At 40.0% G+C, this 15956-nt stretch overlaps 1 protein-coding gene across 1 annotated transcript in view; it reads left to right on the top strand.

Annotated features, from left to right (window-relative positions):
- LOC148362106 (CD44 antigen-like) overlaps window positions 1-11532 on the top strand; it is a 38813-nt gene extending 27281 nt beyond the window's left edge. The window contains exons 6-8 of the mRNA XM_088339540.1: window positions 2082-2165; window positions 4098-4176; window positions 5671-11532. Of these exons, the coding sequence (XP_088195666.1) occupies window positions 2082-2165; window positions 4098-4176; window positions 5671-5878 (371 nt within the window). The 3' untranslated portion in view covers window positions 5879-11532. The remainder of the gene's footprint in view (window positions 1-2081; window positions 2166-4097; window positions 4177-5670) is intronic.
- Window positions 11533-15956: the final 4424 nt, after the last annotated feature.

Raw genomic sequence — 15956 nt, 5'->3', positions numbered from 1 at the left:
GGTAGAGAGAGAGAGAGTGAAATTCATGTTATAACAAAAAAAAAAAGTAAAATATGTTGTATATACACGGACGAACCATTCAGAATGATTGTATTAACCGCTCTCAACCACATGCAGCCATCGCAGTTTATTTCGCTTGTTAACACTACCAGTTACATATTGAAAAATAAAAACAGTGCAAATGTGATATTTGATGAGTGTTTGTGAAGCGTTTTGGGAAACAACAGTTAAAAAAATGGTCTGTGTTCATTTGAATGAAAGTGAAAGAGCTACCTTCTGACAATAACAACATACTTTAGCTGACGGCATTGAACGGCTTTTACAACAAATACACGAAACCACGCACAATTAGCTGTTTAGGTAGTACAAACAACCGCTCGCTTTTGGTATAATAAAATCAAACTTAAGATGAAATGTAACAGAAGAGAATATATTTACGCCGAGTTCCCTCCTTGATAAACTGAGCGCCACATAAGAATGGGGTGAGGTGGGAGGAGTTGAAGGAGGGGGGGGGGAGCGAAGCGGCAATGACTAAGCATTGTGTCAGGGCCTCCCCCTCCCCTTCACAATAAGAGTGTCCACACCGTCTCCTCAGTTGACATAAGCTCGCGCTTGCTCAAGTCAATAAATGCTTTTATTGAGAAGGTAAGGTATTTTTTTTTAGACTCGCGAAGCTCTGAACCCACAAAAGTGGAACCGCGAACTGGCGAGGTTCCAACCGTATAAGGCTTACCTGAAAACCCCAAATCAGCCTACAATCTAAGTATGCGTTACAATATGGGAGTGGTAAATTGTATTTTTTATAGCACTTTTCAAGTCACTGAAGACCTCCCAAAGCGCTTTACAATGTGCTTCACACTTACTCATTCACACAACCTGAAAATTGTGTCTACCTGGGCTCCTACGAAGGCTGCTCTGTTCAAATGTTTTGTAGTCAGCGATATATTCCAACTAATGTACAATAAAGGTACTATTTTTTGTGGTGCAACCCTATACTTTAGTTGGAATTCCATGCGTCTTATAGTCAGGTGTGCATACTAAATGATAAAAATACCCTAATAGACTATTTGCCGGGTGTTCCTTATAATACTGTGAGCCTTTTTATGCATAAAAAAGCTACATTCATTGAAGCAGCACCTAGATACGACCATTCAACTTAAGAAGAATAGCCGACATTTTCTTAAATAATTTAGCTAAGTGAACTTAAATATATGGCCGAATTAGCCGAATTAGTATCGCTCAAGTCTCCGTCAAGCCTCCTCTCTCGATCTTTCTGCCTTTCTTCCTCTACCCATATTTTTTCCGTAAGCTGGTGTGCAGGCTCCTCTCATGGGCATGCCAGGAAAGCCCACCCATGTGGGCTCCATCATCTCGGAGAAGAGCGTCGCGATGTCTGTCCTTGTGCATCTGGCCTTTTCCGTCAGAGTCCTGTTATCAAAATTCCCTAGTCAAAATATTTTGCATTTAGAACGGTGTGACCTGTCATTGAACATCAGCCTACTTAGTGAAAATCTTCATTGCACTGGATAAATGTAACTTGTATTCAATCATATAAAATCCTTTATAGTAAAATGTATAAAATCCTTTTTTTTTCAGGACATTGCTGTAAGTTAGATTTTGTATTGTGCATCTTATTTCTTTGTCTCTCTTTTTTTTCTCTTTAATCTACTAGTCCCCGACAGAATGTTTGTTCTATCGTGTGGCCCCCGAGTTAAAATGAGTTTTGGCACCCCTGACTTCGAGGAAGCTGACATAATGTCCATCATCATCAACACGCAAAAAACAAACACCAAATAAAAATTGAAGAAAACATGTTGGGGATTGGTCTCTTTAAGACTCCGTAGTCTGTAATTTTTCTTGTGCTTTTTAGCATTGAAAGTCGACTGCAAAACACAGAAATATCCAGTGGTCAAATATTACATTGTCCCTTTACATATTGTGATGTGACAATGGCAATTTTAGTTCCGCCATATCACAATAGCGCCATTATCATAGTTTATTTTTTAATGTGTTGATGAAATGATTACTTTTGCATGGGTTAAATTAATCGTTTTCGGTGTGTGTCGTTTGTCAACTTCAAGCTACCCAACAACCCCCACATGGCAAGAAACGGATAAATCTGGTGGAGCCGGAGCCCGATCAGGAGGACAGCAAAAAATCATCACGTGAGGAACTACGTTGCGTTCTAATCAAGGGCGTAGGTTTGGTCTTGGCATTGGTGGGGACATAGCACATTTTTTAATTGATCACATATTGGTCGGGACAGAACAATGGTTTCGCGATATTGGTGGGGACAAGTCTTCTCTGTCCATGCCAAAACTACTCCCTTGGTTAAAATTTGTCCGTTTGCGGCGTTTTATTTAGGCACAGCTCAAAAAAGTGTAAATCCCTATTTAGTAAAAGTAAACAATAAGGTATTTGTATGCAAACAAAGAGAGATACAATACAATAATATCCATACCTGTCAACCTGTACGGTTTTGCCGTACAAAGTACGTTCATTATGCATTTTAAGACGTGTACGAAGAAAATCTGTACGGAAAAACACAAATTTGTCAATTATGGGTACCATCCGGTATACACCCACTATCACGAAACGGCAAATCAATCAAGTCAAACGAGTTTGCCGCGGTAGCCTCTATCTCTGTATTTCCGAGATAGAGCTTCCCTTAAATATATGAAAAGACGGGTAGAATATGGCTTGTTGTCTATTTTGTGTTAAATATTCTACAAGATTAAAGTTGAATCATTTGTGATTGACAGCAACAATAACCCTGTAGATTTATGCCCCAATCTTAATATTTTTGTGTTGTTAGGAAATGAAATATATTTTAGTTTTTATTACACATTACACAAGTCATTTATATACGATAAAAACCATAAAGGTCCTAACACAGACCCTTGAGGGACTCCACAGCTGATGTTCATAAAACTTGAATTGGTGTCACCAATCTGTACGTATAGAGATCTATTTGAGGGATATGATGAGCAGTCCCTCATATTCCGTGTTGCTGTAGTATTTGAAGTAGTATTGTATAAGTATCAAAAGCTTCCATAAATATATGAAAAGACGGATAGAATATGGCTTGTTGTCTATTTTGTGTTAAATATTCTACAAGATTAAAGTTGAATCATTTGTGATTGACAGTAACACTAATCCTGTAGATTTATGCCCCAATCTTAATATTTTTGTGTTGTTAGGAAATGAAATATATTTTAGTTTTTATTACACATCACACAAGTCATTTATATACGATAAAAACCATAAAGGTCCTAACACAGACCCTTGAGGGACTCCACAGCTGATGTTCATAAAACTTGAATTGGTGTCACCAATCTGTACGTATAGAGATCTATTTGAGGGATATGATGAGCAGTTCCTCATATTCCGTGTTGCTGTAGTATTTGAAGTAGTATTGTATAAGTGTCAAAAGCTTCCATAAATATATGAAAAGACGGATAGAATATGGCTTGTAGTCTATTTTGTGTTAAATATTCTACAAGATTAAAGTTGAATCATTTGTGATTGACAGCAACAATAATCCTGTAAAATTATACCCAATCTTAACATATTTGTGTTGTTAGGAAATGAAATATATTTTAGTTTTTATTATACATTACACAAATAAAATGAATAGATCTGCATTTATATAGCGCTTTTCAAGTCAATGACTTCCCAAAACGCTTTACAATGTGCTCTACATTTCCCAATAGCGGCCTTGCAGGCTAACCTGCTTATTGGGGTGTTAGGGGTTCAGTGTCTTACGCAAGGATACTTCGACATGTAACACGGACGAGCCGGGATTCGAACTGGGATCCCTTGATCCCAAGACGAGCGCTCTACCTCCTGAGCTACTGCCGCCCTCAAGTCATTTTAACACGATAAAAACCATAAAGGTCCTAACACAGACCCTTGAGGGACTCCACAGCTAATGTTCATAAGACTTGAATTGGTGTCACCAATCCGTACGTATTGAGATCTATTTGAGGGAAGTGATTTTACCCAGTGATGAGCAGTTCCTTATATTCCATGTTGCTATAGTACTAAAGTTGAAGTATTTGTGATTAACAGCAACAATAATTTGTTCCTCCTTGCAGATTGGCTGCTCATTGTGGGGACACTCATTGCAGTCGCCGCCATCCTTTTGGTGTGTTTGGTCGTAGCCAAAAGAAAAAGGTAAGTACAATAATCCCTCGGTTTTCGCGGTTAATGGGGGGCAGATTCCCAGAAAATCCATGTAGTGGAAACCTTTCTTTATTTTATTTATTTGTTTATTTATTACTCAAGAACAAACCCACTTTACAGGCTCAAGTATTTATTTAACAAATAAAATGCACTAATACGATCCCAAAACTGTATGTAACATGCTACATGCCCCCATTTCTTGTGTAAATATTGTGTAAATTATAACCTGCATCTTCTTTGTTTTTTTATCTTCTTTGTTTTCTTTTATCCTGGCTGTTAAATGTGAACCTGGAGTGCCACGTCCAATTTCGTTGTCACAATATGTTCAACCCATTTTGTAACAATGACAATAAAGGTATATTCTATATTCTATTCTATTCTACAGCTGTATATTCTAAAAGTACTGTAGTTTACAAACGTGTTGTTCTTTCACAAATAACCTCTGTACTGTCAAACTATATTTTTAATGGTTGGTGTTTTATTGCACAACTTTAATAATGAAGTACCGGATCCATTTCACAGGAACCTTTTTGACCCAAAAAAGCCATAAAAGCAAAAAATGTTTTAGAAAAGAAATTCAGAGAGCCATATATTTTAAGACAAAATTGAAAAAACTGCCAAACACGCTCTTTAGACAAAAGCTAATTCTTCAGCACATTTTATTTTACTGTGTGTCATTTGATGATTTCATCAAATGTATGAAATGATAATAATGGCAAATCCTGTGTCCCAAATCAATGTAACTATGTCATTTACAATTTGTCTTCCACCTTAAGTTAAGAGTGTTGAGGCGATTTTTTTCCTTGAAATTTGTCCTTAATAGTGGTTTCAAATCGATCTGCATGCAAAGTTCTTTTGTAAAAATGTCACCAATTTCTGCAAACGATAAGCATATCGTCATATTCACTTTCGGTGTAGGCTGCACTGAGAGAGAGAGAGAGAGAGAGAGAGAGAAGGAAGTGCCTTGTGTGCAGGGATCCGCCCACCTGTACTGCTCACCCAATCAAAGTCGTTTGCCAGCATTTTTATTTATCAGTTTAAATGGTTTCTTATCCAACTCCTGCATTAAGTCTCTGGCTTTATATGGACCAAAATCGGGATGAAATCACTTGACTTTGGAACGCCACAGAGAGATGTGCAATAGTTACATTTTACTTCGGAGCCATACGTACTCATGAAAAGACCCATATATGGCTCCCAAGCCATAGGTTCCCTACCCCTGCTTTAATTAATACCGCCATCATGTGCCTGTTAAGGTAAAGTGCATTTACCTTCCGAATCTATCCTACAGAATTAAATTTCTTTTAAGAGTGCCAGGGAGCCACTAAGCGGTTTAGCGGGTTAAGAGATCCATTTTGTTGGCTTTAGAAAGCATCCTTCTCTGTTTAGCCAATCAGAATGCAGAACAAGAAAAGTAGTGAGATGTTTCTGTACTTGGATACCGACTGATTTCCTGAATTAAAGCAAGGAATGTGTTTCTGGCAGCTGGTGCGGCAAGAAGCAAACACTGATGATCACCTCCAAAGAGAGCGAGGGAAACGGCGCCGTCGGAGTCGTTTCCTCCGACTCTCAGGCTCAGGAAAGGGAGCAGGAAATGGTGACCCTCATGAACAAGGAGAAGATCGTGGAGAACGGCAATGCCGAGGAGTTCACCGCCATCACGCTGGAAGAAACTCCCGTCAAAGAGGGCTGAGGGAGCGGGCGATGGTCATAAATCAGGCATGTCAAACACATGGCCCGCGGGCTGTTGGATGATCAGGGTTGGGTAGGGTTACTTTAACTGGATTACTTTCAATGACTTTTGGATGACTCCAATACCAAATATGCTAATAAAAGACAAAAGAAACGAAATATGAATAAAATAATGACTCACAACACGTGGTAAGCTTTCTCTCCTGGCTTTGATCTCTGGCAAAACCAAGGTTGGGTAGGGTTACTTTAACTGGATTACTTTCAATGACTTTTGGATGACTCCAATACCAAATATGCTAATAAAAGACAAAAGAAACTAAATATGACTAAAATGATGACTCACAACACGTAGTAAGCTTTCTCTCCTGGCTTTGATCTCTTTGATCTCCGGCAAAACTAACACAATCTTTAATGAGTTGAGCCGAAAAGGCCGGTTCGCTAAAAAGAGACGGACTTCCTTTCACTACACAACTACCACGGAATGATGTATGATGGGAAATCCCCAGGCAGCAGACGCATGCGCACGGTAGCATCAAACCGCTTGCTTCGTTTGCAACGAAAAAAAAACGATACCGAGATAGAGGAAACCGCGGCGAACTTGTTTGACTTGATTGATTTGCCGTATCGTGATAGTCGGTGTATACCGGATGGTACCCAAGATCCTTTATTATTCACGATTATAACTTATCGTAGAGGTAAGATCGTACTTGAAAAGTCCAGCGGGGATTAGAGCCTAAACCAGGCTGACGAATTGATTTCATTTGAGGAATCCAGCTTGTAACAAACCCAAAATATAATTTGTGAAGACCCGAGGGGAGCAAGGCTTGTTTCTCGCTGACTTAAAATAAAAAAATATAAAAGAGATAGAAAAGAAACTTAGAGGGGGGGAAACCTCTCAAAAGGAAAATAAAGAAATAAAGGAAAGAAAGAAAAATTACGGAGGAGATAATTCATTAAAAAATCAGCGAGAGAGAAGCCCGGCCTGGCCTGAAACCCCAAGGTAATGATTGACATTAAGGCCCGACCTGACCTGGATAAGATCTTACTGCACCTCTATTTGTCGGGTAGGCTACAAACGTAAGCTGAATGATAAAGCAAAGTACCGTATTTTCCGCACTATAAGGCGCACCGGGTTATAGGGCGCACCCCGAAAAAATAGTTTTTGGTCCTATATCTTCCATACATAAGGCGCACCGGATTATAAGGCGCTACAATGGGAACGTGGACAAAACAGTCAGATGGTTCAGTCCAACTGATTACCCCCTTAACATTCCCAAAGCTTGCAAAGACGCAAATACGTGTCGAGAACACGTGCGGATGCGGTGTCCGTACGATGTCACTCAAATGCATCGTTCCATCATTCGGAAGGTTAAAGTCTTGGGATTCAAGAAATGCCAACCATTCCTTAGTTTCTATTTTCTTTTTCGCTCGCAACTTTACTGTGCATATGACAATAAACACTTGGAATTGAGTTGAATTTAAAAATAGACACTCCATTCCATCCATTATCTGCACTGCTTTCCACAGAAACATTGAGTTCAGTCTGAAACAAGATACAGGGACAATATAAAACCCGGAGTAGCTCACCGAAGTCGTTGTGTTCACAATAATGTGCAGCCAATGTCCGTGAGGGTAGTAAAACCAGGAGAATAAAATATTTACAAATACAGAATAGAAAAAAATGCTTTCTGTATGCAGTCAGCCACATGCTATACGCATTCATCTTTTTCGGCCAATTGCAGGCTTTGTTTTGCCGTTTAAGCCAATGTCAGCCTGTAAATGATAAAAGGATCCGCCCCTTGACCTCCGAATAACTTTAGCCAATAGTGATCCATTCAAATGATGATTGACACATTGGTTAGCCAATGAAACGCCGGTAAATAAATGCCAGCATACACCGCGGACTACTTGGCGTTCGGGGGAAAATCGAGTCGGCGGCTGCAAGTTAGTTGGAAGACTTTGCGAATTAATATTGATCCATAAATAAGGAGCACTGTTTTATAAGGCGCATGGTCAGCTTTTGAAAAAAATAAAGGCTTTTAGGTGCGCCTTATAGTGCGGAAAATACGGTACTGAAAAGCAAAAACTAAAGATTGGTTATTGACATTTTTTACTGGTCTGGTCCACCTGAGACCATACAGTCTGGATCCGGCCCCCGAGCCAACCTGAGTTTGACATGCCTGTTATAAATGCTTTGGTGGTCAGCACTGGATGGACTCTGAGTGGTTGTTAGTCCATAGCTTTGTGTGTGTTTTTTAGAAACAGGAAGGTGGCGCTGAACTTCATGTGCAGCATATGGTATTTTCAGGGTTGGGTAGGGTTACTTTAACTGGATTACTTTCCATTACTTTTGGATGACTCCAATACCAAATATGGTAATAGAAGACAAAAGAAACTAAATATGAATAAAATGATGACTCACAACACGTGATAAGCTTTCTCTCCTGGCTTTGATCTCTTTGATCTCCGGCAAAACGAACATCAAATGCGACAGAAACAAAATGAAAATAAATCCAAACGGCTTGCCAACATCATTTTTGCCCTTCCATGTACAGTGGAACCTCGGTTCTCGACCATAATCCGTTCCAGAACACTGTTCGAAAACAGATTTGTACGATCACCGAAATCGTTTTTTCCCATTAAAAGTAATGTAAAATCGTTTTAATCCGTTCCAACACCCTGAATGTTTACCTTGAACGTAAACATGAAGCTAACCCAGGCTAATCGTACGTTCGCGTTATCGTAATCTTCTGTACGAAAGATGACGCTAACATGAACGTGTAAAAATAAAAAAAAGGATTATGAATAGGATTTCTTAGCTTTGTGGTGGACGGTGGGGAGAGAAAAATCATCAAAAGTTTTACAACCTCTTCCAAAACTTGCGGCAGTTGCTTGCTTATAGCGCTAACTTCCTTAGCCGCATCACTCGATTTCACAGCCTCCTTATTCTTTACTATCGTACCGATAGTAGAGTTAGCCACGCTGTATTCACTAGCATGATCGGAAATTCGTACACCTCTCTCATATTCAGATATTATGTCTTTCTTAAAGGCAACAACTTGTCTTTTTTCACCTGTCCTGCTTGCACCGACCTTCTTCGGAGGCATAATTAGTGGCTAAAACACCCGTACGCCGCTCAGCATCGCACCCTAGCGTACCGGCGTTCGAACTCCGATTTTTTGAACGAACAGCGTAGCAAGAATTTCTCGACATTTTTGGTCGAACACCGATTTGTCCGAACTGAGAGGCGTTCGAAAACCCAGGTTCCACTGTATTCCGTTACTCCCCAAGCCTGCACAAAATGTAGTCATTTTATTCCTATTTAGTTTCTTTTGTCTTTTATGAGCATATTTGGTATTGGAGTCATCCAAAAGTCATCGAAAGTAATCCAGTTAAAGTAACCCTACCCAACCCTGGATGGGGAGTATCGCATTCTTGTGTATGAGTGTGTAGTGAGCTTGTTTTGTGCATGTTCTATGTGACTTTACAACAAAGGAGAAAAAAAGAACGAGTGGAAACATGAAAACAATGATTTTGTTTTATTGCTGCGGTTATTTTGTGTGCGAAAAATTGGTGCAATGCCTAAACCCTAAAAAAGGTGTCATATAAAATATGAACTAAACAATCTTTTGCATTAAAAAGGTGTGCTTTATTTGCTTATTTTGTTTTTTTCCTCCTCAACTTCTCCTTTAAAGGGACACTGTGTAATATTTGATCACTAATTATTTTTGTATTGTGTCGTGCGGGAGTTGGTAACTCCAAATATTGAAAGAATTATATTGGACAAAACAAAAAAACATACAGTTTGTCACAAAAGTGAGGAGAGCCTTTACATTTCTGCAGATATCTAATATTGAATAGAACAGCTTTCACTTTTGTGACATACTGTGTGTTTAGGGCCACGGAAAATTAAAAGCCTTATAAAGAAGGAGACCTACTTTATCTACATTTTTTGGAAAACATTAAGAATGTTTGTGTCTTGTTGTTCTGCTCGGGGTTAACAACCCAAAATGTTGTAAGAGCTATCTCGGCGTACAATCATGTCATCTATCTATCTATCTATTTACAAGATGTGTGTTTACATGATACTTAATGTATTTTTTCTTATTACCGTAAAATCCGGACTATAGCGCGCACCTGATTATAAGCCGCACGCACCACATTTTGCGGACATTATTGGTTTTGTCCTTGCACAAGCCACACTTTTATATAAGCCGCATGCGCCCACATTTAAACATGTAACACAATCACAAGTTTATCCCAAACCTGACTTTAGGTGCCGTGATTGTAACTGCGAATATAGTACACAATCTATTCACCATAATTGGTAACATGAACGGAAAATGATACCGGTAATTCGAATTCAATGCAAACCTTTAAAGTCCAGGTCCCGTTGAAAGTAATCCAACGAAAAAAATGTATATTTCCAAAGTTAAGGGTGGGAAAAATATATATCCACTATTGTCCGTTGCAACAACAAAGGGATTTAATTCAGCTTTACCCCACTTCCCGTCAGCCCGCGTTCGCTCCGCCCCTTCTTTTTGATTCGCACGTAGAAAACATATCACAATAAGTCTCTAGAATAAATACATTACAAAAATATACAGTTGCAAATACATATTATACATGGTTACATATATTTACAAAGAAAGACGGTACACCGAGAGAGTTTTCAAAGCTTTAATCATAATATAACATTCATCCCAAACCGTTCCTTTGAAAGGTACCAACACGCTAGTAGGATCACGCTCGCAATGCATCAAACGTTTCTGTCAAAAGAAAGCATCCCGTAATAGTGAAATTCACGGTAGATCGTCCTCAACTTCCTCCTCGTAACTATCGCCATCAAGGGCGCCTTCCTCATTATCGGAACGTACCTTTCCTTTACAGACAATGTATGCATAAACTTCTTGGCGCACGTATTCTACTGGTCTTAAACTTATCTTTTATACTCCAACGCCGCTGGTGGCCGTTAGAAAAATTACATAAATTGGCCGCTTCACTGAATAAGCCGCAGGGCTGAACGTTTGGGAAAAAAGTAGCGGCTTATAGTCCGGAATTTACGGTATTAAATATTTTTTTTATTGAATGACATTTCTTTACCACTTTAAATAATGCACAATGTCCCTTTGCATCGGTTGGAGATATCACATTTGAGATTTTTTTTTAACTTCTGTCTGTGGTATGCACAGATAAACACCAGGTGGTGCTGGAGCGCCTGCCTTTGTCACAAAAGTGCCCTTTTGGAATATTTTGATGACCATTTTGTAATTATTGAACTCTTTACTGACAGCTTTGCACCTTTTATCGAATGTGTAAGAAAACTGCGATTACTGGAGGTTAGCCTCCTAATAATTAATGAATCCTTAAATACGATACAAATTGAATTTGATATTTAACAGGTGAGCACATTGAAATTGTTTATTCATAAAATGAATTGACACTTTTAAAAAAAAAAGGCGGATTTGCACACACTTTTTCTCCCTTCTGATCGAATCCAAAATATCTGCACGCCGCAGTTGTTTTGTATTACTGTTAATACGACTTTGTTTGTTTTTTAGAGTTCTAGCTCGTATCATCCATGTCATAATAGTTGCCAGTTCTCTGGCACATGATTAGCTTTGTATCGTTCTTAAATAAAACGCATCAACTTCCTTTTGTAGATCGATTGTGGTCATTCCTGAATGTAAATGGTAAATGGTCTGCATTTATATAGCGCTTTTCAAGTCAATGAAGACCTCCCAAAGCGCTTTACAATGTACTTCACACTTAGCCATTCACACACACACTCACACACCAATAGCGGCCATGGAGCCATGCAAGGCGCCTGCTTATTGGGGGCATGAGGGATTCAGTGTCTTGCCCAAGGACACTTTAACATATAACACCGGGAATCGAACCTGAGATCTCTTGATCCCAAGACGAGAACTCTACCTCCTGAGCTAATGCCGCCCCGTAACGTCAAACCTTTAAAAAAAGTCACAAGACAGATGCTGTGGAAAAAAAAGAAGGCAGGTTTCCATGACAACGGTGAGAGGACGCCTTGAAATGCTTGCAGAGGAAATGAAGATGGAAGGAAAGATTGATATTGTGTTACAATTGTTGAGGCTTTGACCAAGAAACGGGCAATTTCTGGTGCACCCTCTTCCACACAGAGGATGCCAAATGGGTTTGGAATTGAGTGTCCAATAACAAAACACCTGTCCCTAAATATACCTAACCTTCATAAGGACATGTTGGACAGTACCTGTTGTCGGGTCATCCTTAATTATCACCGTCACACAGAACTATCCTGGTTTTTGAGGATTGTTTTTTATTTTCTCGTTTGGATGGTTTGTTAACCCCTTAACGCAGCGGTCAGGAACCTTTTCGACCCAAAGTGCCATAAAAGCAAAATGTCATAATTACCCTATTTGGAACACCGGTGGCAGCTTGATTGGCGCCAACAGCCCGGACAAGCTGATTGGTGGCCACACCCTTCTTAAACCCCCGACTTCAGTTCAAACTTTGTCAGATCGTTGCGAGCTGTTGTGTTTCACTCAGTGAGCGTTCCCGTCGGACTCCGTCCCTGTTAAACCGTGTTTCCTGCCTGATTCCCGTTTTTCGACCCTTTTCTGAACCAGACCACGCCTGTTTGCCTGCCGCTTGCTTCCGACCACTATTACAAACTTGACATCGCCTCTGATCTCCAGCCCTGGTCGAATGACTTGCCATTCCCGCCCTGTTCGTTCCTGCTCTCCGCCAGTCCTCAGATCAAGCAATCAAGCAAGCCTTACTCTCACTCTCTTTCAATAAAATCTGAGAAACACATGCAATTGAGTCCTGTGTCTGTTCTGGTCTGTGACACAAAAAAAAGTTTTAAAAAGAAATTGAGAGAGCCACATCATATATTTTCAGACAAAATTGAAAAAACTGCCAAATACGCTCTTGAGACAAAAGCTAATTCGTCAGCACATTTTACTTCACTGTCTGTCATTTGATGATTTAATCAAATGTATGAAATGAAAATAATGACAAATCCTGTGTCCCAAATCAATGTAAATATGCCATTTACAATTTGTCTTCCACCTTAATAGTGTTGAGGCAATTTTTTCCCATGAAATTTGTCCTTAAAAACGGTTTCAAAACAATGTGCATGCAAAGTTCTTTTGTAAAAATGTCACAAATGACTGCAAACGATAAGCATATCGCCATATTCACTTTCGATGTAGACTGCACTGAGCGAGAGAGTGAAGGAAGTGCCTTGCGTTGTGTGCAGGGATCCGCCCACCTGTACTGCTCACCCAATCAAAGTCGTTTGCCAGCGTTTCTTATTGAACTTCTGCATTAAGTTGCTTCGGCTTTATATGGACGGGATGAAATCACTTGACTTTGGAACGCCACAGAGAGATGTGCAATAGTTACATTTTATTTCGGAGCCAAATGTACTCATGAAAAGAGCCATATATGGCTCCAGAGCCATAGGTTCCCTACCCCTGCCTTAACAGCAGGTCGTCAGAATATTGATAAACAACCCGATGTCACCAGTCAATGAAAAAGGCCATGCCACATATCATTAGGAAGCTTAAACTCTTGGTGACAATTTCAAAATGTTCTCATCATAGAAACATCACAATCAGTCTAAAACACGATACCCGGAAACTATAAAGCCGGTATAACTCACAAGTGCTGTGAAATTACATTAATATGGTCTAGTTACATTCACGATAGTCCAGTGAATCCAACCGTGTCAAATATTTACTCTAAAACCGCTCTCTTCGTTTGCAACGAAAAAAACGATACGGAGATAGAGGCTACCGCGGCGAACTCGTTTGACTTCGTTGATTTGCCGTTTGGTGATAGTCGGTGTATACCGGATGGTACCCGTAATTGAATAATTCGCGTTTTTCCGTACGGATTTTCTTGTACGGCGTACACGTCTTAAAATCCATAATAAACGTACTTTGTACGGCAAAACGTACAGGTTGAAAGGTATGACAAGAAAGTTTGATCACTTTACCCCGATTTTAGCTAACCTGCATTGGCTCCCTGTTAACTTAAGATGTGATTTTAAGGTTCTGTTGGTATTATACAAAATCATGCATGGACTTGCTCCCTCAAATCTTTCAGATTTAATTTCCCCCTATGTCCGGCGCCTTCCCTCTGAAAACGCTGGTCAACTAATGATCCCAAGAGCTAAGGAGAGAACCGCAGGTTCGAGAGCAATCTCCATTCGGGCTCCAGGGTTGTGGAATGCTCTAGTCCCTTCTACATATAGAAGGTCCACCTCTCCACCCACTTAGGTGGAATCAGGTCATGCTATAAAAGGTGGTTGCACCTACCCCTCACTCATTATTTCCTGCCAGACGTGTGCCAAGCGTTGGTTGCCACCCACCTTTGGGGCGCAGGGCGCACAGGGTGAGATCTTTACATCACCCATTATCCCCCAAATACTCCCTGCAGCTGACAAGGACACATGCACACAAAACCGGCTTCATTTATCAAGGTACCTTGGGCACAAAATGGACAAAATACTTGTCATGATTGCCGATTGAGCGCAGCTGCGGCGGCTTAATTGGCACCAACAGCCCGGACAGCTGATTGGCTGACACTCTCTTTTTAAACCCCCGGCTTCCTCTTGGAAGCCGTCAGATCGCTATGCGAACTGTTGCCTTCAGCTCAGTAAGCCTTTTCGTCCGACTCTGTTCCTGCCCTGCTTTTTTCTGCCTGATCTTCGTTGCGAACCTGTTTCCGGACCTGACTCTGCCTGCCTGTTATCTGATCTGTTTTGCCCTGTTACCTGCCTGCCTCCTGCTACCGACCTCGCTTACGAACTGCCACTTCCGCACCGCTCGCTCCTTTTGTCCGTCAGCCATCGGATCGTGGAAGCAAGCCTTACTCTCCCCTTTTATCAATAAAAACTGAGAAAACGAGCGCTATTGGGTCCTGTGTCCGTTTGTGGTCTGTGACAATACTGGCGGGTTTTTTTTTGTCTCCCAGCCTTTTTTTGCAGAATTTTTAAAACAATTTTAACAACGCTGGCCTCAAAGCAAGTTTTAATTTCAAGTGAATGTACTGCATAGGAATTCTCTCCCATCAGAAAAACAATAACAACACAACCATCAATATTAGTCATGAATGAAACATTTATTAGTTATATTTGTATATGTACACCAAAGGTACAGCACATTGAGATACGTAGAAAACAGATTATTTTTGTATGTATATCATAAACTCAAGGAAAGATTTTTTTGTCATTTTTCAATATCGCCCTCACATGTATTTTCTGCCTTTACATCAAAATAAAAGCAAAATCTATACAAAGAAGGGAAGGCCTAGAAAAGTCGGAGCAGGAAGGCAAATTCCTGCTGACCAAGCTGGTATCATTTCAAAAAGGTTTCTTTAAAAAAAAAGACATATTTCGGTAAAAGAGTGGAGATCCTATGAGAGGCCATTTGAGAAGTAAATACTTACGAATACGAATGACATAATACTCTCACACGTAGACAACTAAACTCTCATACAGACAGTAATAACAATGCATAAACTTTACTATACTCTTTCTTAGACACTACTATACTTTCTCACACTTACTACTATACTCTCATACACACATTACTATGCTTTCAAACAGCAAGTGTAATGAACACCAACTTTGGTAACCATGGCGATGCACTTTAATCACTTTTTAGATGTATTTATGTTGTACAGTTTGACTTCAAATGTAATGGCTCCCAGTATAGTAGTATATGGGACAGAGTATGAAATGAAATGATCTGCATTTATATAGCGCTTTTCAAGTCAAGACTTTCCAAGACTTAGTGCGCTAACCTGCTTATTGGGGGTATTAGGGGTTCAGTGTCTTACCCGAGGACACTTCCACATGGAACAAGGAGGAGCCGGGATTCGAACTGCGATCTCTTGATCCCAAGACGAGCGCTCTACCTCCTGAGCCACTGCCGCCCCAATATAGTAGTATGCATGTGACAGCATAGTAGTGTGTGTATGATAGGATGGACATTGCATATTACCGTATTTTTATTACAGTGTGTATTTTATCTAAATACTCTATATTAATACGTTACATTGGGTATTTATGT

The sequence above is a fragment of the Urocampus carinirostris genome, chromosome 7, assembly GCF_059441175.1.
Source record: "Urocampus carinirostris isolate Australia breed hairy pipefish chromosome 7, RoL_Ucar_1.0, whole genome shotgun sequence".
NCBI classification, from domain to species: domain Eukaryota; kingdom Metazoa; phylum Chordata; class Actinopteri; order Syngnathiformes; family Syngnathidae; genus Urocampus; species Urocampus carinirostris.
Note: the sequence above shows the minus strand (reverse complement) of the source record. Positions and strands in the feature narration are given on the sequence as shown.